The sequence below is a fragment of the Tupaia chinensis genome, unplaced genomic scaffold, assembly GCF_000334495.1.
Source record: "Tupaia chinensis unplaced genomic scaffold, TupChi_1.0 Scaffold000095_1, whole genome shotgun sequence".
Taxonomy (NCBI): Eukaryota; Metazoa; Chordata; class Mammalia; order Scandentia; family Tupaiidae; genus Tupaia; species Tupaia belangeri.
Window position 1 is genome coordinate 1,133,352 of NW_006159557.1, and position 24,774 is coordinate 1,158,125.

At 37.0% G+C, this 24,774-nt stretch overlaps 1 protein-coding gene across 5 annotated transcripts in view; it reads right to left on the bottom strand.

Moving 5' to 3' along the window:
• The window catches only part of DOCK10 (dedicator of cytokinesis 10), a 262,391-nt gene that overhangs the window by 180,011 nt on the left and 57,606 nt on the right, over positions 1–24,774 (bottom strand). For all 5 annotated transcript variants that reach the window (XM_027769882.1, XM_006143303.3, XM_027769880.1 and 2 more), the window contains exons 2-3: positions 16,482–16,601; positions 3,032–3,121 (exon numbers count right to left, since the gene is read on the bottom strand). In XM_027769882.1, coding sequence (XP_027625683.1) covers positions 3,032–3,121; positions 16,482–16,601 — 210 coding nt within the window. The remainder of the gene's footprint in view (positions 1–3,031; positions 3,122–16,481; positions 16,602–24,774) is intronic.

The following is a 24,774-nucleotide window of genomic DNA, read 5'->3' on the forward strand; positions in this document are numbered from 1 at the left end:
TACATATATATATATATAATATTATACACATAAAAATATATATTTCATCAGGATCCTGTGCATGAATAGAAGCATCTGCTGTGTCTTTAAAGCCATCAGGGCTGGAACTCAAACCCTCATCATCCATGTGAGATCTGGCTTCCTCTTTGCAATACTTAACCACTGTACCATGGGGCCAACCTTCAGTTTATTTTCATTTTCTTTTCTTTTGGCTTTAGGGCACATGCACTCACCACACTGACAGAGACAGAAAGACATAAAGCAAGAAATCACCCACTAGAGGTGAATATCCTCTCAGGATTCTGGGCACATATGTACATGTGCCTGACATGAGTTTCAAGTCACTGGGTCCAGGACTTGAACCATGGTTAACCATGTGGGAGTCCAGCACTTTAACCACTATGCCACCTGCTGACCCCACAGTTTATTCTTTTAAGCTTAACATTCCTCTAATACCAAAGGAAAAAAGGAAACACTATCCAAATTTCACTCATGAATCTAGGTGCAGAAGTAGATATAAACAGTAACAATGCCAATGTCATACCTTTTAAGGCAATAATACATCTTGAACAAGAAAGGTTATAACAGAAATGCAGTTATAGATCCACAGAACAACCCATCAGTTCTAGTACAGTGCTAACTGAAAGGAGAAAAGCCATTATCTCAGTACACTGACTACGCACGCTGTAACAGAAAGTGGCCGGTCTCTACACTCTAAAGAGACTATAAAGATACTTAAAACATGATAAAAAGATGCCAGAAACTGACGCAAAATGCCATATTTCATAAACATCAATGCTACTAAAAGCCTTCTCGGAAAATCAATAATAAGGCAGGATTTCAAATGCTAGTATTATTATTCAACATTGTTTTAAGGATATTAGATAATGGAATAAGACAGAAATTAAAGAAACAATAGCCTTATTAGAGAAGAAAATTTTGTTTGTAGATGACATGAATACATACCTAAAAATAAACAAGAACTATGAGGTTAAGAGGGTTTAGAAAGGTGGTGTTCATATTTGAAAATCAAAAACTTTTATAAAATATCAGCAGTGGACACAGAGAAAATGGACTTTAAAATTCCACTCACATTTACAACAAAACTGAAAGATACTCAGAAATAAATTTAACAACCAAGTTAAAGATCTTTATAAAGAAAGTGCAATATTTTAGTGAAGAACATGCAAGAAGACTTGACTAATTACCTAGTTAAAAATGCAGAGCCATAAAGCTTTCAAATCCTACCTAAGTAAGCACTTATTTACTGTAGGACTGTTGTAGAGCTCATCTCCATTATTCTGATTTTCTAGTATAAGAAACTATTTGCCAACATTTTTCTTTTAAAGAATAGTGGTGCCCTACTAGATACTAAAACTCCCTTTAAGGCAATTGTAAGCAAAATATATGGTACTTACATCACCATCACACATTATTTTATCATTAAATGTGAAAACAGTATTCTCAGATACCCTGATATTATCTGAGTCTGCACTGTTTTCTTTTTTCTATTTCCTTAGAAGGTATTGCAATCCAATGTAAACTTAGGGAAATAAATATAAAATAAAAGAATTGAAAAAATGTAAACAGGTAAACACCTGTAAGTGATGATCTGACTGAAGAGTGCAAAATAAACTATGTATAATTAATTAGATAAGTATTAATATATGCATTACTAAATCTATCTATTATAATACTTTAATACAAATATGTTTAAAAGCTGAGAGGAGCTCTTGCCACCAAACGCAGCCTTACTTGGGTCCTAATTAGGACCACTTTTTATACCATTTTTTCCATATTAAAGATTTAAATTTAGATTCTCTTACTTTGAGTTTTATTTGTGCTGGGCTAAATTTTACTGCTTCATTTTCTGTAAAGAAATAATTGGCTTCAGTTATTCATTTACTAAACATCTCACATGTACCTGCTATGTACTAGTCAAATCCCTGCCTCAAAGCAGGCTGGAATCTAGAAGGAGCAGTCATGTTGCAGGCCTCTCATACACCAATTGAGTACAAGTATATGCTATATCAGCAGATTCTTAATAGTCCCTTAGAGCTTTCCCTGAGGGTAAATCATTAACTACTTCTATGGTTAATATGTAAAATATATACCTCTTACAATAGAAATTGTGCTATCCAAAATTTTCATGTAGCATGGCTTTTCCTATAACTCAGTCCAAATAGGTAAAATGAAATTAAATCTGTCTACTAAAAATACTTGAATACCCCATATATTCTGTATATCAGTGTCTTCTATAAAGTATAGCTGGCAAATATTTTCACCCATTCTGAGAGTTGTCTCATCACTGTAATTATTGTTTCTTTTGCTGTGTAGAAGCTTTTTAGCTTCATGTAATCCCATTTGTCTATTTCTTTGTAGTGTTGCCCGCACTTTAGGCGTCTTATTTAAGAAATCTTTGCCCTCCAATGTCTCTTAGTGTTTCACCTGTGTTTTCCACCAGTAGTTTTATAGTTAGAGATTTTACTGTTAGATTTTTTTAATCTAGAGTTATTTTTTAAAATTTTATTTAGCTTTATTTATTTTTACTTATTTATTTAACCAGAGAGGGACAGAGTGAGAGAGAGAAAGAAAGAGAGAAAGTGAGAAAGGAAGACACCAGGTCCAGGACTTGAACCATGGTCAGCCATGTGGGAGTCCAGCACCCTTAACCACCACGCCACCTGCCGGCCCCTTAATCTAGAGTTTTAATGACAAAACTATACTGTGTGCTATGAGGATGTACAACAATTAAATGTGAAAAGTAAATGTTTTGAAAAACTAGAATATTTCTTAATTAATAAATGTTAAAAGAACATCTAAAAGCTGAACAAGTCTCCAAATAATAAAAAAAAGAGATTAATAGAAAGATGGGAAGCCACACATGGATTATGAAAGTTGAATGACATTAACTAATCATAGCATTTGAAATTCTGAATAGGAAAGGAGAGGAAGATAACAATAATGGCCTTGAGACCTCCCTGAAGAAAGCAAAAGTTTTCTACAGTAAAAGACTGAGCATCATATTTACCTCTTTCACCAGCAAGCTTTCTGCTTTGTGCTCTGCATCTTCTGGTACTGTTGAGTACAAAGTTTGGATATCCCAAGAAACTGTGGCTGTCTGAGAGGAAAAATGACAAAAAAGTAAGTCCTCCACCTTAAAAATATTGATATTTCTTTGGTTTATCATAAACTACCTAATTTTTCAAATAAATATCACTTTCTACCTCCCATAAACAAACAAAATATATTCAAAAGGATAAAGCTATAGACTTTTAAAAATTTAAAGTATGAGCTTATTTTGGTTCAAAATATTTTGAAATCCATGTATAATTTTTTCATAATACACATTTTCTGTGAACTTTTTAAAAATTTCAATTTCTTTTTTCAAATATTTTTACATTCAATACTGTGTATCATTACAGCATACCAAATTAATTTTCCCTTCATGAATATACTGTATATTGGTTCAGTCAAAGCCATCACCATACACATTATAATCAACAGGTTTCTTTCCACCTTAGGTCCCTTAAATGTTTTGCTTATCTCTTCTTGATTTCCTCCCTCTCAGCATCTCCAATTTCCCCTCCTCTTCCTGCACAGTCTACAGTATCACCATTGCTCTCCATGTTTTTATACCTTCCAGTCTTTCAGTTTCTGCCATAGAGTGCTGACATTCAGTATGTATTGAATGGAGGCATCCAGTGCCTCTCTTGTAGTCTGGCTTGCTTCACTTAGCAGGAAACTCATATTTTTTCACTTTCTGTCAAATGTGAGTGTTATTTTTTTATGACTGAGTAGTATTCCATAGTATATACATTCTACACTTTTTCAATGAATTCATCTATTCATGGGCATTTGGGTTGGTTCCATGTTTTTACAATTATGAATAATGCTGCAATAAACATAGGTGTGCAAGTTATTTTTTTGACTGTTTTCCTATCCTTTGGGTAGATACCCAGGAGTGGAATGCTGGATGCAGCTTTCTTAGTCAATAGCCACTACCAGCTTTGGCACCAAGGGCAGTATGATTCTTATCTCTCCTTTACCGATAATCCCAGTCTCATATTTCTTTCAAATCCTCCTTTACTTTACTCCTGATACAAACTCAGTGAGGGCAAAAATTTTGTCTATTTTGTTGAGTGTTAAAATCTTGATGTCCAGTTGGGTGCTTAAATTTTTTTTTTTTGTTAAATGCATTGAGTGTTTCTGTATATATGCATTCGGTGTGAAAATGTGTGGGTGAATGGGAGCATATATGAGTGGGTGGTATGTGTTTGTGTGAGCATGTGTGATTTGGTGCAGTGTGTGAATGTGTGTGGGATGTGTGAGTGTGATTATGTATAAAAGTTAGTTGCATTTGAGCATGTGTATGAATGGGTTAATGTGCCTATGTGCACGTGTATGTATGTGCATACATATTGGGAGGCATAGGGTTTGCACACTGTGAAAGAAAAGTGTCATGTGAATCTAACAAGATTGGAGCATGAAAAATAATGAGAAAACAATGTTACAGATCCATTGTGCGGTAAAATTACTTCTCTTCTTAAAACACAGTTAGAGGTTGAGCTTCCAGGGCCCCTGTATTTGCCCCAAGATTTGACTACAGCTCTATGAACGGTTTAAAAGGGGGGTGGTTACAAATGCAAACCAAATACAGATACAGAGAGCAACTACAGAGATGAGAGGGAACACAAAATTGTCACTTCCATGTAAAGTCTGATGGAGCCACCTTAAATATTACTAACATTTTACAATTTTAATTCCCTTTGCATTTCCTCTTTCAAGCTGTTTCTTTTATGTCATCACTGTATTAAAAGAGAAACTGTAAATAAACTCTACTGAAACTTCAGAGTAGAAGATTAAGAACCATGTTTAAATTGAGTTTTGGGGATTATTGCCGAATTTCAATGACCTGGGAATGACTCTGGATCTTGTTTGGACAGATATTTCACAGATTTACTTGCCTGGTTTCTGGAGACTATTAAACATTCTAATCTACTGGCCACATTAGGATTTTCTTTCCTCTAATTCCAAAAATATTTTATATAACAGACAAGACTTTATAATAAAATTTTTATACAAAAATGATGCAAGAGATTGTCCTTTCTCTTTGTCCCCTTAGAATTCATTGTTTTCTCACCTTTTTTTTTGTTTAAAATAAGAGCTGTTCTAAAATACTCTTAGTCTTGTAGAAAATAGAGTAGCATGGCTCAAAATATAGCTTATAGTTATACCGTAAATTTTGGTTTCACTAAGATCACTGCTATGTGGCGTAATAAGATAGAGTGAATACCTAGCTGGTTTAAGAAGGCTTATTTCTTTAATGATAAGTTTTAGGAATGTGGGCTCAGGTTTCTAATAATAATAATTATATGGCTACTTGATTAGTGATGTCATTCAGCAAACAGACCCTGAAATATATGCAGTATATAAGAAAGGGAATTCATTCAGGTGGGAAATGGCTTTAAGCACTGCCTAATAACCTGTATAATACCTGTGAGTGATTCCTGAGGGTTGCTAGTTTTGAAATAAAGTTGACTTTTAGTAAAACAGACTACTGGGGCTGAATCATGTTAATAGAACCATGTGATAAATATTAAACATTTTATACTGTGTAGTTTTCACACACATCTAATACTCTGCATAGAGTACACAAGGTATAAGAAAAGCACATGTACAGTGCATGCTTTTAACATGCTGCTAATCCTATTTATATTTTGTTACAATACTGGAGCATTATTCTGAAAAACTAGAAGGCCTCCATAATTTTAATTTATTTCTTTTATTATTTTATTACTACCTTTTTAGAGATTTTTTCCATAAGCTACAAGTGTTCTTTCCTCTGTTCTCCTCTCAGGACTTCAGGTATTCATGTACACATGGCCTGCCATGAGTTTCAAGCTGCCGGGTCTGGGACTTGAACCATAGTCAACCATGTGGAGTCCAGTGCCTTAACCACTACACCACCCGCTGGCTCCAGTTTCAACTTCAAAAAATTGACACTTTTATTAATTTTAGATCTCTTCATTTTTCATGAAGCAAAAATAAAATGATTGAATCAAAATAGTCTATCAAAAATAAATTGATCAAACAAGAAAACTTTTAAGACTCATATTTATTAATAGTATCAATATGGATACAGTGAACTGCTTTTCTGAGAATTAGGTGCTTTCAGACCGCTACAAATTGCCTCACCCACAACAGACTTCCTGTTCTCTTTCACAGAGCTCTCTGGTTGACAATTAGGGTAGCTCAATAGCATGAAACAAATCTGAGACTGCACTGGAACTCGGCCGAACTTCTCTTTTGGTGGTAGAACTTTATAAGGAGTCTGTTGTCCAGAAATCAGGCATTTGAAATAAAAAAGCTTCATGAATTGATCCACACAGGACTGTGTTTGTAATTTCAGGTCCATGATATTCAACATCTTCAGCAGCAGTTCTGTGACTTTCTGGTTCCTCCTACTCTGCAGTAATCTTTGTGATTTGGTCACAGTCACGGTTCTGCTGGCTAAACGCATTACAGAAGACTTCATTCTAAGTGCATCAAGGCTGTTTCTCAATCGGCCAGGATCCACTGTCAGTCTTTAAAAAGGGTGCTTTTCCTATCCTGGGGCTGAGAAAATCATCCTTTGACAGTATTGTAGGTTTCAGCTGTTTCAAAAACGGCAAAATGGTGGAGTTTAAAGTACATCTTTGGGGCCAAGCTTAGGAAGTCAGCAGACTCACAGTACAAACTTACCTAACACTTTAAGATCAGTTCCAACCTAAGCACTTAAGAGAGTGCGTCACCTACATTTCTCAGATACTGGTACTGCTTTTTATTCTATGATGAAAGGCACTCTCATTAGTCGCTTGAAAAATATTTTTACCAAATTCAGAAGAGTATTATTGTTGTGATTTTATTTATTTTTACATACATGAGGCTATCACTTTGAAGAAGGGCCTTGCTTGTCTTGCTGAAGGTAAACTATATGAAAAATGGGCAAATAGTGAATGGCTGTCCACAACCAGGTAGTTAGTCATCATTCAGCCACGTCACACAAGGGGACGTGGCCATCATAGGCTTTAGTATAAAAACGCACAAAGTGCAAGGTGTTTTAACTCTTAGACTAGCAAACTAGCCTTTCACTTTTTTGTGTGCAACTTATTTTCCAGGCTCCAAAAACGTGCCTCACCTTCTCTTTGTGTGGAAAAAGCATTATACATATGGAAAACTAGATATTAATAGAAATAAAGTGCTCTGATAATATACAGACTCTTAATCACACCAAGGCTCTGTCCTTGGCAAAGACTCATTGTTTAAGAAGTCTCCAGTGGTCCTTGGACCACTTACACTACTTCTACAAGTTTAAAATAATTAAACAAACCTGTGTTACTGAGATATAATCAATATGCCGTCAACTTCACTATTTTAAAAACAGAGTGCAGTGGTTTGGGTTATATTCAGTGCGTTATGTAACCATTATCACTATTTAATTTTACAACGTCTTCATCACGCTCAAAAGAAATCTCACATCCATTCTTTAGTTCTCTCCATTTTCCCTTTCCCCAAGTCCCTGGCTATGATTAATCTTTCTGTATCTATGAATTTGTTTATTCGGAATATTTCAAATAAATTAAATCTGACCGTATGTGGTCTTTTTTTACAGGCATCTTTCACTTAGCATGGTATATTCAAAATTCATCCAGGTTGTAACATGTATCAACATTTCATTTTAATTTTTTACACCTGAATGGTAAAATTCCACTATACAGATATAACACGTCTAGCTTATCCATTCATCAATGGATGGATATTTGAATTGTTTCCATTTTTAAGCTATTATGAATAATGATTCTATGAACACTTGTGTATAGTCTTCGTGTGAAGAAACATTCTTTTTTTTTTTTTTTTAGAGTTTTTTTCCATAGGGCACGTGCACTTGCCAGAAAGAGAGAGATAGACAGAAAGTGAGAAATCATCCCCCAGGGTGGGTGGTCAGGTTGGAATCCCTTCTCCATTCTCCTCCCGGGATCTTGGGTATATACGCGCACGTGCCTGGCGTGAGTTTTAAGCCACCGGGTCCGGGACGTGAACCGCGGTCGACTACGTGGGAGTCCAGCGACATAGTCATTACGCTAACTGCTGGTCCCAAGAAACATTCTTAATACAATCAAGTGCAGAGTAGAATCTCCACATATTATTGCTGACATGAAGTCAAGCAGTTTGAATTGCATGACTACAACAGTAATTCTCTAATGGCATCACTCAGTGTGGGATCCAGAGAATGACTCTTTCTTATGAGTTTTGCATCTTAGTTTTTTGACCAGTATCTGGCCAACAAGCATGCTATTTAGACAGAAACTCATAGCAAAAGTCAAAGTTTTATGTTTGATTTCTGTCCTTATGGTTGCTCTACATCCTTGAAAAAGAGCTTTTCCAGGGAACCAGCAGTTAGCGTAATGGCTATGTCGCTGGACTCTCACGTAGTCGACCGCGGTTCGTGTCCCGGACCTGGTGGCTTAAAACTCACGCCGGGCGCGTGTGCGTGTGTGCCCAAGATCCCGAGAGGAGAATGGAGGAGAAGGGATTGCGGCGTGACCATTCCCCCTGGGGGGTGATTTCTCGCTTTCTGTCTCTATGTCTCTCTCTGTCTGTCTGGCGAGAGCACGCGCCCTACAGTGAAAATCTCTCAAAAAAAAAAAAAAAGAGCTTTTCCAAATCATAGCTTCATTAGCTTGTAAATGAGAGAAATATTATAACTTAGAAATAATTGAATTAAACAAATCCTATTACTTGGATTTCAAACTACAATTACAGTGTTCTTGCATGAACACTATTAGCCATTTAAAGTGTGCTTTTCATGCTGAGAACCATTGATTAAAAAGAGGTTGCTAAAAAGACAACAAGACCCTGGCTTTTAACAGAAAGTGAATGCATATGGAAGATTTACTGCTGAGTGAAGCAAGCCAGGCTATGAAGGAGAGTCATTGTATGTCCCCACTTAATGTATATCAAGTGTCTGCACCCTATGACTGAAACCGTTTGACTAGAGGATATAGAAACACAGTAAATGGTTGTGATGATCAGATATAGTGTTTGTGAAAGAGTCTGAGGAAGGACATTTAGAAGAAAAATAGAGAGGCAAAGCATTAATGGGACAAAGAAATGTGGTATTATCTGTTGAAGATAATTTTATAGAATTATCAACTGGACTAGGGAGAAATGTACACATGTTGGAATATTCACTTTGTAAGCTAAATTATGTGATTGAATGTATAAAAGAACAAGAATTAAAAAAATAAGTTAAAAAAAGGGTTGCAATTCCTATAAAACGTTAAGCTGTGTTTTGGAAAAAAGAAAAGAAAGAAGGAAGAAGAAAGAAAAGTCATGACCTTTCTGCTTTGCAATATAAAACATATCTTTCTGCTTCCTCTCTTAGAGTGACCAGTGTGGCTGAATCTGGAAGTCCCTAAAATACCAGTTGGTTTTTATAGCTAGAAGTAATAAGCCGCTAGTACATTATCAAATTGCCATTCATGCAGTCTTTTTTTTCTTTTTCTTTTTGTAAGAGATTTTTGTTACAAGGTGCATGCACTGGCCAGAGAGACAGAGAGAGACAGACAGTGAGAAATCATCCCCCTGAGTAGATGGCCATGCTGCAATCCCTCTCTTCCATTTTCTTCTCGGGATTTAGGGCATGCATGCACATGTTCCCGGCATGAGTTTTAAGCCACTGGGTCCAGGACACGAACTGCAGTCGACTATGTGAGAGTTCAGTCACATTACACCATCTGTGGTTCCCATTACTCAGTCTTAATAGTAAGGCAATGTGCATTTCAGGATGCACTGGACAGCCTTGGGGCACTGATTCTAAATTCTAATATAAATATGGAATTTGAGAAGATACTGTAACCTTGACAGGCTATTTCTTTCTGTAATGTGACATAGACCTTTGAAAATGGTGCTGCCCACTGCTGAGAATCCAAGTGTTCAAGTGTAAGAACTGGTCCTCTTGATATTAGTAGCCTTGATACATATGACTTAGAGCACCAAAGGTGGTCCATGAAGGTAGCTACTGAGCTTTACTCATTTGGGAAATATTGAAATGTAGGTGACAGAATGAGCTTCTTATCCAGTATGCAGTATTTCCAGCTTTTGGACCTCTAACCTTTCTTATTTAAGGTTTTGTACCTTCCAGAAATGGAGAAATGTTCTATCTCAGGCTTTTTGCATGTTTTGCTCAGCAAGAAATTCACTCTTGGCATTATCACCTTTTGTTTTGCTATTTCATATCAGCTTCTACTTAGACTGAATCATTTGACACTATGAGTCAGTGTGTCCTTGAAACTGCTCTTCAGTGCTGCTTTCTTTCCTTACTCTTCTTGCTTACCTTATTGAGTCACATTTTAGTGACTAAGTTCTTTCTCTTAGTTTTGATTTTTTTAAAAAATTACCACTAGCCTTAATAAAGAACAAGAGTAACAAATACAATTACTGAAATAGCATGTGTTTTGGAATGAACTAGGTTAAGAAATATGTCTATGCTACTCTTCACAGTAAATAATTATGATGCAAGTAGCACAGAAATCCATACTGCCATGTCCCAGAATCCATGCACTGGGAAGAACAGTCACTACCTGTTGTGCCAAGCTGAAGAAAATGCTTTATTTAAGTCAGTTAATCTGAAAGAAGCTGATGAGAGGTCTACGAGAAGTTCAAAGATCATATTATGAAAAAAACTATCCATGGATATTGACTTTTTTTTGCACCAAAATTAACTTGTCCTTTAAGTCCTTCTTTTTTCTGTGTACTTGAAGTCACCTTGTATTTTAATTAAATGTTCAACAATCTATATTAAATAACCATGAACTATTCATCATGTTGGATATTTGAAATATAGATATGGACTGATTTCTCTCTTGCTTAGTAACATGAAGTAAGTGAACAAGTCCATTAAAATGTTAGAGGGAGGAAGCTAACCTTTGTTGTTATCAGCTTTGTGCCAAATACTGTACTAGATGAAATGAACCTCTGGAAGAGGGGATCGTGTTCTTAGTACTATCTTCTAATGTGATCAGCTGAGTTATGTCAAAGAGGAAAGTGTTTAACTGATCATTTTCATCATCAGCAAGCAAAGCCACTTTTTCATCTCTTTATCTTAGAGAGTTTCATTGCCTTTGGGTCCCTTAAGATACTAAAAGTATCAAAGTTATATTTAAAAATAATAACCTACATGGGCCAACCTTGTAGCCTGGTGGTTGAGGAAGCCAGATTCCACATAGCCAACTACATGGTTCAAATCTCAAATCTGGCAGCTTAAAAAAACATGCTAAGTGCATGTGTTTGTGTGCCTCAAATCCCAACTGGATGAAGAATGGAGAAGGGGTTGCATCATGACCATGCCCTATTGTAGGTTGCTTTTCCTTTCTCTTTGGTGACCCCATTATCTTTTGATCAAGTGCTGCTCTAGATGTTGGGACTCTCACAACAATTAAGAAAGAAGATATCCTTCTCTCTGGAGGCTACATGTGATGACAAGAAACAAATGACAGAGGAATAAAAAAGCAAACCAACATTTTTCCAAACACAGTTGACCTTTGAACAACATGGGTGTTAGGAGAGCTGCCCTCCCATGCAGTAAAAAATTCATGTACAACTTCCTAATTTTTTTCAAGAGGTTTTTGCCTTAGGGTGTATGCACTTGCTGGGGAGAAAGAGAGAGAGAAAAAGAGAGAGAGAGACAGTGAGAGGGAAAGTGAGAAATCACTACACTGGGGGGGGTGGCCACATTGAAATCCCTTCTCCATTGTCCTTCTGGAATCTTGGGCACACATGCACATGCACCCAGCCTGGTTTTGAATGACTTGAACTGTAGTTGGACATGTGGGAGTCCAGTGATATAACCACTACACTATCTGCCTTCCCCTTCATGTACAAATTTTGACTCCCCTAAATTTAACTACTAATAGCCAACCACTTACCTAAAGTTTTACTGATAACATAAATAGTCGATTGACATGCATTTTGTATGTTATATGTATTGTACACTGTATTCTTACAATAATATAAGGTAGATAAAATGGTCTTAAGAAAATCATAAAAAAAGAGAATACAAATATTTGTTAAAAAATCCATGTAAAAGCAGACCCTGGCAGTTCAAACTAGTCTTGTTTCAAGGGTCAACTGTAGTAATAACTATTGTAAAGAAAAGCAAGTGGGTTGAGACGATGGAGTGAGCCAGGGTGAGAGTAGGGCAATGGAGGTTGGATGTCAGTAAAGCTTCTTTGAAGAGGTGTCATTTGAACTGAGTTGCAAATGTAACACAGGAATGAGCTGTGCAGAGAACATAAAAGCCCTACAGAGTGGATGAGCGTGGCAAGTTTAAGGAACACGAAGAATGCTGGGTTTTCTGTGCAGTGACCAAAGGAAGCCAGACTAGGAGAGGAGGGTTCAGAGTTCATCAGGGGCCAGATGGCTGGGACCATGGGGAGGAGCTGGATTTGACAATGGAAAACCCCTAAAAAGTTTTAACCACAGGCATGGGATTATCTAATGTGTTTCTAAAAGCTTCTTCTGAGTATTGTTAATGGATGAGTCAAAGAAGAACATGAAAGAAAACCAGAATCTGAGCTAGAAAGTTATTTCTGGGGGTTCAGGCAAAAAAAGGCTGATGGAAGCTTGTGCCACCAGACTGAACAGACTTCTAGTATCCACGTTTGTGATGAAAGAATACGCCTTAGTAAAAAAGAATCCTTTTGGGTATGCCAAGTACCAGATGTAAGTCCTGTTATCTTGGTATTTCTTACCATAAGAATTCTTAATCAGCTAGATTTTTCACCTATATTAAGGCATAAGTTCCTGAAACATGGGACTTTTGCTTTTCTTGCCAGTCTCCCCCATTTAGGAAATGCTGTTCTGTATTCAACACCTCTGGGGTGATTAAACATACTGATCAAACAACCCAAATAATGAATCATGTCTTCTCTAAGTGTGGGTGCTTGGTAATGCACAAACATAGAAGTGAGCTGAGTTCTCCAATCTGCAGGGCAGAAAAGGGTTTATAGACATTTGGGGGAGAGTGGGGTATTTGGAGGTACTCTCCATTTCCATCCTGCAATGCCTTGGGATTATGTGGTCATTCTGTTAGCATGTGCCATCAGAGAGACAATAAAGAAATGTCTTTCCTTTGCAAAGAGGATGAGAGAACAGACCAAAACCAAAGGCAGTTGTTTTCTATAGCAGGGATTGGCCGAGTTTTTCTGTAAAAGGTCACAGGGTAAATTTCTTTCTCTCTTGTTTTTTTTTTTTTTGTTTGTTTGTTTGTTTTTTGTTTGTTTGTTTGTTTGTTTTCTGAGAGGATTTTGCTATAGGGCATGTGCACTCACCAGAAAGACAGAGACAGAGATACAGAAAGTGAGAAATCACTCCCCTGGGAGGATGGCCATGCTGCAAACCCTTTTCCTCCATTCTCTTCTGGGGATCCTGGGCATGCACACACGTGCCCCTGGCGTGAGTTTAAGCCACCGGGTCCAGAACTTGAACCACAATCTACTACATAGGAATCCAGCGACATAGCCATTACGCCATCTGCTGGTCCCAGAGGATAAATTTCTTCAGGCTGTATGTGTCTGTTGCAACTCTGCCTACTTACCACGAGAGTAGCCACTAACAGGGGGCAAATGAATGTCAGGGTGAGGATAAATAACTAACGGGGCAAATGAATGTCAGGGTGAGGATAAATATTTATGTATGGGTACCGAAATCGAAATGTTGGGTAATTTCCATGCATTATAAAATATATTTTTAAAATTACTTTAAAATATAAAAAAACAATCTTAGTTCATGGAAAGTAAACAAAAAACCAGCTGGCCCCTTAAGGACCATAGTTTGTAAAGCCAGATTCTAGAGAGCAGGGAAGAGGGAGGACAATCTTTGTGCGTATTATTCAAAAACTGGCAATTTTATGTCAAAATTATTTTCAACACTCTCCTTTTGTTTTTCAGTTGCTTAATGCAAATGAAAATCTGGCTGTTTGTAGGATATGGCATTCTGCGATAATAAGGACCAGGTGGCATCAAATAGCTGGAGCTTCTCTTAATGGGGGTCACTCTCCCGGCTGGCCTGTGCCCGGCTTTCTCTATGCCCTAGTAGATGGTCTCTAAACAGAGGCCAGATAAGCTTTTAAAACAGACACCAGGTCATTCGTCCTCCTTCGTGAAACACCCCCGTGACTTGCCATTTGCCACCTGCGTTTAGAAGATGCAAATGCTTCATCTGTCCTTGGTCAACCTTGTCTCTGACCACTCTCTCTGACCAGCCACACCAATCTCCAATCTCAAAACTCTCCAGGGCCTTTCCACCCATGCTCTGGAGTCTGAAACACACCCTTCCATTTTTAGTATGGTTGGTCCTCCTGGGGAATTCAGAATTCAGCTCAAATGTCCTCTAGTCAGATGGGCTGTCCTTGACCACCGATCCAATAGTTTCTCTCTATCTGTGATAAAAACTTGATTTTCCTTGTAGAACTCATCTTTATATGTGTGAATTATTTCGTTCACTTGTTTATCCTGACTCCTTCCACCTAAAGTTAAAAATAAACTACCTTCTGTCTGATCACTCCTATGTCTCCATTCCCCAAATAAAGCTGAACATTCAGTATTATAAAATACTGAATGCATGTTTGTTGAATGACTAAAGGAAGGAAATAGTTTAGGGTGTATTATAGAATAGTATGTTTAGAATATTTTAACTTAGTTGGGAATGAGAGTGACAGTGTATGATAGAGTTGGGGTGAGGGAGGGAAAGTTATGCCCTTGAGAAATAAGCAAGGACCAGACCATGGAGAAGGTACTAGACCATGCGGAAGTATCTGCACTGGGTTTTAAAGGCAGTCAGGATCTAAAGAAGGGTTCTAGGCAGGGATAGAATAAAATAATTCAGTGTAATTATTGGATTGTTTATACTGGAAGAAAAAAACATAGCATATGTTTTGTTTACACTGTTAATAATCGTCGAAGATCAAAAAGCAATCAGAGACAATCTTTAACTGAAACAAGCATAGAAAGATGCCAAAACACAAATTCAACTCTAGTGCAAATGTTACATCCCATCTACGCTTCTCCACTCTCTTTTTGAGCTAGGAGCCCTTGGAGTAGTATTTGACATATTTCTGAACAGCAAAACTAGAAGAACAGACGCTCTAAGTTTCACGATTTTTGGTGTTAACAGAAAGAGGCTGTTCATCAGGTTTACCTTCAGTCTGAGAAATGAAGAGAAGGATGTGGAATTAAAAAAAAAAAAAAAGGTATTTCAACTTTATGCTTGCAGTTCAAGCCCCAGAAAGCGGCTCCAACCACAGAAATGAGATTTTGGCACGAGATAAGTCTCTTTCAAAATGTGCTAGCACTGAAGTGGAAGCCATTTAAAAACTTAAAATATGGATTGGAAGAGTTTCTTTTTTCTATGTACACATATGTCTCCCTTTGTCTGTTATTTTTCATAAGTAGAACACAAGATTATTAATTTCCATGTACCTTCTTTTTCACAAATCCATGAAGGTTTGAAAAAACATAACTTAACCCTATAGAAGCCAGAAACCAAATCTGCCCTATGATAAGAGAAGGGACTGAAGTTTGAGGTTATTTGAGCAGGACATGGACATAGGGATCCAAACTTCCTAATACAGGAGTCCATGGACAATGACTGTTCCACAGGATTACCCTTGAGCTACCATTGACGTTTGGTGTCTGTGACTACTCTTCTTTTAAGGAAAAACAGAAAAGTTTGCCAACTGTCTGTTGAGATCTCTATTTGTATAGTTAGCTATTTACTGACAATTTAATAATATCTAAGATGACCAAAAAGAACAGTATTGAATATGTGGGACAAGTAAGTGCTCACCATACATAACTTCATTGTATTTGTCTTCAAAATCAATTTTCTTTTTACATTTATTCTCTCTACCACCTTCAGGAACATTCTACATGGCAATGTGCATTGTGCTAAAGGAGACATAACTCAGACCACAAACCCTTCTATGAAAACGTTCTTGCCTACCTTTCTTTGCCCCCAAACCTCAACATCTTATGAAAGGCCAACCAAGATGAAGAGTGATTTTTAGCAATTACATTTTTTACATCAATACATTCAAAACTTTGCCATTGGCTGGTTTCAGTTAGAAATGGCCTGAAGGAGGAAGTACTTTATGAGTTCAGGTAAGGCAATAGTTAGAAACCTGGCACTGGCAGGGACCAGGGCACCAGCTGGAAACAGACAGCACCCTGCACCTTAGTGGGCACCTCCTCATAGAATTTCCAGTGGTCCAATTTGAGGAGGCCTTCTTTCCTTTGCCAGATGTCGACTCCCACTGCAGTGACTGATGTAGGATGGCCCCAAGAAGCAGGCTGAGCTCCCTGACTCTACAAAGAAAGTTAACACTCCAACTTGTTGGGATTTCCTGAATTCATATAACTTGAGAAGAAGAGAAGACTTACTGAAAAGTCGTCACTGGGAAAGAACAAGAGATCTTGAAGAGGATCATTCCGATAGGTCTTTTCAAGTTCTTCAACGACTGTTTCATAATCCAAAGGCTCAAGAAGTCTGGGCTTCTCTTGCTGTAGGAAAAACAAACACGATATTACTCACCTACACTTATCATCTCACATCTTATCACTGTCTGGCTGTGTTTTCTTTCTGAGTTATCACTGCCATTTTGATACTATACACCCTACCAATGCAATCACAGCGACTCCAAGCATTTATGGCAAAGCCATATAACAATTATTTCCAGATATGAAATATTATAAGACTATCCTGAAACCCCTAGCATCTCCCTCTGTACTTCAAGCTGTTTGCCCTGAGTCCCCAACGTTCTTAGAATCCACCTGTAAAACATCCGCAGAATAGATGTTCATGCAAACGTTTTCTTTGTTGACACGAGGAAAGACCTCTGCTTCCTTGCTACGGTATTAATGATGGTCACCATCATTTTTTGCTGAATTAGGTATTTCCTTCTGAGTTCTCCTTGAGTCAGTTTAAAAATGTTGGCTGGCACCAGGCTAGCAATCAAGTGTCACAGGCTGTTTTAGCTGTCACTGAAGCATGGATTTTATGACAGGATTAATTGCTTGGCTCTGAGCCTCTTTGTCTTTACAGAGAGAGGGTGGGTCAATCTCTAATAGAATTGAACAACACAACTCTTGTGGGCATTCTGTGGTGAAAATGGACAAGTCAAAAAAGGGCCAGATAATCACGCTGCATTAGAACCCTGAAACCAAGAAATGTTCTCCCTTCAAAGAAGCCTTCTATAGTTCTCTCTATCTTCCAAAGGAAAAGGGAGAAAGATTGTTTCATTATAGGGTTAATATGCTTGTTCCAAATGGTACAAAACTCCCAAGGTGAGACACATGTACTCCTCCAAAAACAAACAAAACAAAATATTACAAAACAGAAAACCAAGGGTACAACCTGATGAGACATTTATGCCACGTGAATTAAAAGGGATGGGCCTCTGGGTTAGTTTTGGACTCCTGGTAACTTGAGTGTTCATCATGCAATTTAGATTCTATGGTGATCTTTTAAATAGGAAAAAAGTAGTTGTTTTATTTTTTATATTGATGACCTCAACAGACCATCACCTAACCTCCCTTCCCTCACCATAAAAGTTTGCCGCTGCCTCCCGTTCTGCAAAGCACACAGATTTAGCTTTGATTTCTGAAGCTCTCTTTGGAAGATTTCTTCTGGAAAACCCCAGAAACTTTCATCAATGTTGCAACAATTGCTAATGGGCTCCTCAAAGCAGCAGTCGATATATTTGTTTTGATGATTTTCCAAATATAAAAAATACAATGAAACAAAGTATGAACATGGTGGGCTGATAGCAAGAATCTTTATGCACTTTTTGCCTTAAAAAATTTATAAATGCTTAAATAAACTAAGGGCACTGCAAGCTCAGTATTCTCATTACAAGGACCCTTCCAGTTAGGTGGTCAGATTTAGCAAATAAAAATACAGGGCTCTGTGCACTCTGGAGAAAATAAGGAATTTAACTGTCTGACATAATCTAGTGAGAGAGCTGTAGAATACTGAGCATTTTGAAATAGAATGTACAGAAATACCATGGCATGACTTGTGTAGTTTTTAAAAAGTCTGCCTAGAAGCTCTTCCTTTTGATATTATTATTCTGGTTAGATCTATTTTTAGTTACAATTCCTTACTTCCCAAGCAAGGATGATAAATTGGTAGACAAAAAGCAAATGTAGACTCCAGATGTTTGGTTTGGTGCCAATATGTATTTATTTTAACTGGCTTTGAAGGTCTTAAAGTCGTGAGAGTCTACTCCAGTTCAGGAGTCGACCTCAGTCACCTATTGCCTCCTACCTCACAACAACACATATTTTCACAAAAAGTTCATAGAACACACATACTATGGAAAAAACTATGCAAGGATTTCAAAACGTGCACGAAAATAGATGCCTACTTGAATTCCATCTTCCCACAGACTTTTTAAAGTCTCCTTGGATTAACAGCTGTCCCTAAAGATCTTCCAGTGTGAAAGACTTGGTTACACTTTTTTCCCCCTAATAGGAATGTGAATGTATGAAAAACAGCTAATAAAACAAAATGTACAGTAAAAACCTATAAAGAAGCTCTTATCTCTCCCATGGATTTGCTTGGGTATTTATGAACCTTTCTTTCACTAAAATTTCTTCAGCTTAAGTACATGATAATCTACAGAACTCACAGCAACAGCCCATTATGTAGCAATTAATACTTTTATCTTTTCTTACCCCTCTTCACACCAATTTCATAGGGATAAGCAAGTGGCTGTTCTGTGTGTTGTAATTCATAGGTTAAAGGCAACGACATGAAATGACATGAAGATATTTTAGAGGTCTTCTCCAATACAGTTATTATTACCTATCTTTTAAATTTTTTTCTCCCATTAGTCTCAAACTTGAGTGTTAATTAAGAAGCTGGAGGGGACCAGTAGATGGCGTTGTGGTTAGGGATGCTGGACTCCAACATAGCTGACTGTGGTTCAAGTCCTAGACCTGGAGGCTTGCTTTCTCACTTTCTCTCTGTCTCTGTCTCTATCTCTCTAAATATTAAAATAATAATAATAATAAATAAATTTAAATAAAATAATTTTTTAAAGAAACTGGATATAAGAAGATCTAGCAAAATCTCTTACTGGGGCCCAAGTTCTATCTAAAATTAATCCAACCTAAATTACTACGATAAACAAACCAGAGCTTCCAAACCACAGATTATTAACAGAACCACAGAGAGAAGAAATCTTCAGCTCTCTTTGATACATAGGTACAACCTGTAGACATCTATGGAAAGGCACGTTTTTATGTATTATTTTCAGGCTATGATATTTTAGCCAATTAATGAGTGATCGTTATTAGGCCTTTTATGTCCAGAACATTGCACTGAAGTTATTTTGCCATGGGGTTGCAAAACCCAACAGATTTGCCTCATATCATATTATTAAGTTTTGGCCTCTGGAGGGATAGATTGTTCGATCTTTCCAGTGAATTTGTTAATCAATGTGTAACATTCAAGATATTTAATCTGTCATAATTTTGTGGGTATGAAGCTTAAAAAGAAAAGAGCAGTGATAGATTCCATAGCACCTAGAGGCGGGATTTGGCAAGGCTTGCCACAAAAGTTTTATGTAGCCCTGATTATGAGAATCCAGGCTAGACAACCAGTAGTTCACCCCAGAGAAAGGAAGCTGTTTGCTTAGAGTTTCTGTCAAAAAGACAGATATATACAAGGATGGCGGGATTAGTTAATTTTTCACTACAACTCCTCGCAGAAATGTTGAATAAAACTGGGAATGAGCAGCATTGATTTACAGCTTTAACAAACAGCTGAGCTGTCCCTCTTGAATTTTATGTGCCTGTTTCTTCTGGAAATGCACCAACTTGGATAGGTATGTGCCAAGATTACCCTGAATTGGATTGGATTTTTATAGTGCTTTTTACTCTTACTCTCTCTCAAATGAGTAATGAATTTCATTAGCTATTCCAAAGTCATTATGCCTGGGAAAAGGCGCCTACCAGTACCTGTTACTATGCAGCAGGGTTGGTGTTGCACCACAGTGCAACAGGCCCTATTCTTCTCATAGAGTATTAAGAGATTTGTTTGATCTATTTCCCCAAATCCACAGCTCTCCTCCAAATCAACTTCACAGTAGAAGAATGGGCTCCTGTCACAAAAAACAAATGCTTTCTTCCTCTCTAGTTACTCCACAACTTCTCATGGAACATAGCACAATATCTAAACCCCAATGTGGTGCAATTGACATCCTTGATAATCCTGAACGATTCAGTTGGTTTGAAACAAACAGACTGACCATGCCTTAACTAAAAATTCGGATTTTATGAATATACTATTTTATGAAAAATATTAAAAAATTTTCATCATTATAATTCAAAATCAATTGGGTTAATTAAAGAAAATGAAGAAAATAAGCACTTGAAGATATAAAATACTGAACCAAATACATGACCAAATCACTGGATTATCGGAAAACTCATGACACATTTTTCTATGCAAAAGTGGGTCATGACTTTTTCGATGACCCAGAAAAAATGACATGATCAAAAAACCCAAACTTTTCTCTACAAAGTCTAGTCAAACTAAAAAATAACCTAGACTACCCAGCCAGCCTTGTTTTGGGAAAGTCCTAAGAATAACAGAAGGTGTGATTATAGGTTTTCTATATTAAGATGCAAAAGGGAGTATAACATAACACTCTAGGGCCAGAATTCCTAGGGTTCTAGTCTTGGCATTACCACTAATGGGCTATAGAACCTTGGGTATGGTAATTAAAATCCTATATCTTTTTTCTCTGTAAAACGGCCTAATAGCCAATACCTCATAGTATTAAGTGAGTCATTAAGCTCTCAGAAGAGCACCATACCTAAACTACTCATTACTAGATATAGGTTTTTTTTTTTTTTCTTTTCTTTTTTTGGAGAGATTTTTGCTACAGGGCGCGTACGCTTGCCTGGAAGACAGGGAGAGACAGAGAGACAGAAAGAGAGAAATCACCTCCCTCAGGGAGGATGGCTATTCCGCAATCCCTTCTCCTCCATTCTCCTCTTGGGATCCTGGGCACACATGCACACGTACCTGGCATGAGTTTAAGTCACCGGGTCCAGGACTCGAACTGTGGACAACTAATGGGAGTCCAGCAACATAGCCATTACACTAACTGCTGGTCCCAAGCCTGTGTCTTTTACATCTTCACTAGTCATGGGTTTAAAATAGCTGTATCATAAATTTTTTGTGTATGCAGAGCAAACAGTAGAAATTGTATGAATATTTGTGGAGTAAATACGTTTATATCCTTTAATTTAGATGTAGAAATTTCTTTTCTAGGACTCTATCTTACAAAAACATGCACACATATAATCCAAGATTTATGCAAGGATGTCTTTCTAACATTATCTTTGTAACAAGATGGAGAAAACATATTCATCTGAATCCAAGGGTGATAAGAAAGGCAGAGAGGGGATGTACCCAAGGAGTGAAGGCACCAGAGTTGCTATTCAAAGAAAGTGGCTTATATTAATATTTTTCAGAGAACTGTGTGTAGTGGAGAAAGGCTTAATGCTATCCTGAGTTTTGGGAAGGACTTTCAAATAAGGACAGAGGTTAAAATGAATCAATGAATAATTGTGTGGAACATTCCATTCATTTACTGAACTCTTCAGTTCTTCAGTAAAACTGGTTAATTCTCAATGTTTTGCATATCACTGGCTTTTTTTTGGAGGGGGGAAGGAGGAGGCTGAGGTCAATGATTAAGTTGGCAAGCATTGCTACAAAAGGACAAAGATATGGACTACCTCAGAGGGAGGAAGGTTATGATCATCTTGACAAAGGCCCTAGATTCACTGGTATTGTGACATCAGCGTTCAGATGCAACATACCTAGTTCTCTAAGGTATAGTAAGGGCAGAGGGCAAGGTAGGCTAAAAATGGGAAACGATCAACTCTCAGAGATAAGAAATGCTTAGGAAAGCACCACACACCATATCCTAGGAAACCATGTACTCTCTCTAAAGTGGACTTTTTTGAAGTTTATAATAAAAAGCAAAATTTGCATTATTGTTCAATAAAAGTAGGAATAAATGCTGTACAACAGAATAATTGCACAACATTTTAAAATTTTAAAGAAAAATGACTAGAAATATAGATCTAAATATTATCAGTTTTATTTAGATGGAACTATGATAATGTAGAATTTTGCTATTTTGATTTTTCCACATTTTAAAAATTTGTATAAGGAATATGTATTGCTTTAATCATGGTGGAAATGTGCTTGACTTCTCGAAACTATCATATTTTCATGGAAACATGAAGGAGTTATTTGATTTTAAAATTGTTTACCCTTTGAAAATCCACCAGAAAGGGAACCTATCACAGTGGGACTTCACATAGAAGTTCCACCATTAACAGCTTCAAGTAATTAAAAAAAGACACATAAAACACTGGGGAAAGGGGACTGGAGAAAATAATTACAGATTAGCTACGTGATTCTAGAAGCTAATGACAGCAAAACAGAGAAGCACAATTAGCAATTTAATAACTAGAGTATTTTTAGCCCGGTAGGGAACCTCAGACATCTGGTAAGTTCTTTAAATACTTCGGTGCATTGGTCATTATCACAAAGGATTTTAAGTCAGAATCTCTAGTTGGAAGTTCAGAGTCTTTGACCTACCAACTATGTAATTTGGACAAGTTATCTAAGACTTAGGAGATGTCAAGATAAATGAGGAAAGGCAGGTTGTTACAAAGATCAAGGACATGAGATATATAAGTGGCAAGTAAACCATCAAATACCAAAGCAGACTTGTCTTTATTTAAAAATAATTGAAAATTACCTTGCATGTTTTACCCCCAAATATATAATAAATAGAACAAAGTCAAATCAACCAACCAACCAGTCAAACCAACTACATTAAACTCTTCATGTACTAAGAACTATACTATATATTTTAATACTTGTTACCTAAAAAATCCCTCTGATAGCGATTCTCATGGAGGCAAGAGGGTTAGTAAATATAAGGAAAAGTGCAGAAAGAAAAGAAAAAGCAGTTTCTCTGAGTATCTCCTTGAGTCAAGTCAGGTTGCTCTTTCCCCTATAGAAAAAAGAAAGGCAATCTACCTAATTATGCAAATCAACAAATGAAAGTGACTTTGAAATTCAAGCTTTTATTTTCCTTAAGAAACAGCTTAGAAAATATTTTTGTGTTGTTATACTTTCAGATAAAAAGGGATTAAATTTAGGATTGGTTTAATAAACTCATTAGCCTTGCATATAGAAATAGCTAGAGAACAACCTCAGATACTTTTTCTCTTTAGCTCTACCCTACACAGATACAAGGTGAGCTTGTCAGCACTGGGAAACCAATCAGGAAAGGGAGTGATGGAATACGGAAGAGATGACCAATCACTACTACAAATCCCTTGTTTCAGGGTCACATATTTGGCTTTTACATTTGAAGTGTAATTATAGTCAAGCTTTGGTTATTCACTATTACAGATAACTCTAGTTTTGTTTATCTTAACAAGTTATTCCTAGTTCTCCTTTTCAAAGAATCTAGTCTTTTCAAGAAACACTTTTATAAAAAGAGGTTTTTTTTAACCTACATTGATAAATTGCATGTTCTTTCTGTGACATACAGTGCATCTTGTGATGTCATTTGGGATTCTCTTACTCTTCTTCAATCATTCCTGTCATTTCTAGATATCTGACTCCTTATTCTATCTACTTTTTAAAAAATAGATTTCTGCTTTAGGGCATGTGCATTCACGAAAAGAGGGAGAGAGAGAGAGAGAGACAGAAATAGTCAGAGGGAAAGTGAGAAATCACCCCGGAGTGATGGCCATGCCACAATCCCTCCTCCTCCATTCCTCTCTCAGGATCTTGGACACACATGCACAAATGCCTGGCATGAGTTCGAAGCCACTGGGTCCAGGACTGGAACCATGGTCAACCATGTGGGAGTTCAATGACAAAACCACTATGCAATCTGTTGGCCCCTATTCTATCTACTTTCAGTGTTCAAAAAAGAATTAATCTTATATCTGAAAGCCTTCTTCAGTTTGTAAATGGATTCACTCTGGTAATGAAACAGAAACAAAAAAATAAAAAACAAATATAAGTATTAATTTAGGACTAATAGAGTAGGCGCTATTAGAGCATGACATGCTGAATATTTAAAAATTCCATTCTCATCTTGGCATACAGATACAAAACAGCTCACAATAACTATTCAGAGGATTTTTAAAGAGACCCTAAAAAGAATCCAATCTAGAGATCTCCAGAACAAATTAGAAGTAACACAGCTGTTAACTAATTTTAGTGTCATCCAGATAACTGATTAAATTTCTTAGAAGAAATAAGGATCTAAATGACACATGGATTTTTTTAGACCTTAACTTAATCTAAGACCCTTTGGCCTTCATGTAATTGGAATGGAACCAAGTTCCACACTCTTTGTGTTTAAAACAAATGACAAGATCAGAGAGAGTCCATGCAGCTGGACCCAGGGCCACAGCTGTCAGCCTGTGGTCGTGTGACAGATTTAATTCAGCCTTCCATCAGAGCGAGTCTCACTGGACAACCTCTCAAATGTTTGAGTTTCAGAAAACTAGACCAGCTTGTCTTAAAAAGGAAGTGATTAAGTAAGGAATAAGCCATCTAATGCTGACCCTTTGACCTTCTCTCTGTCTTGAACTACAGTTTCATGAGAATGGAAAAACA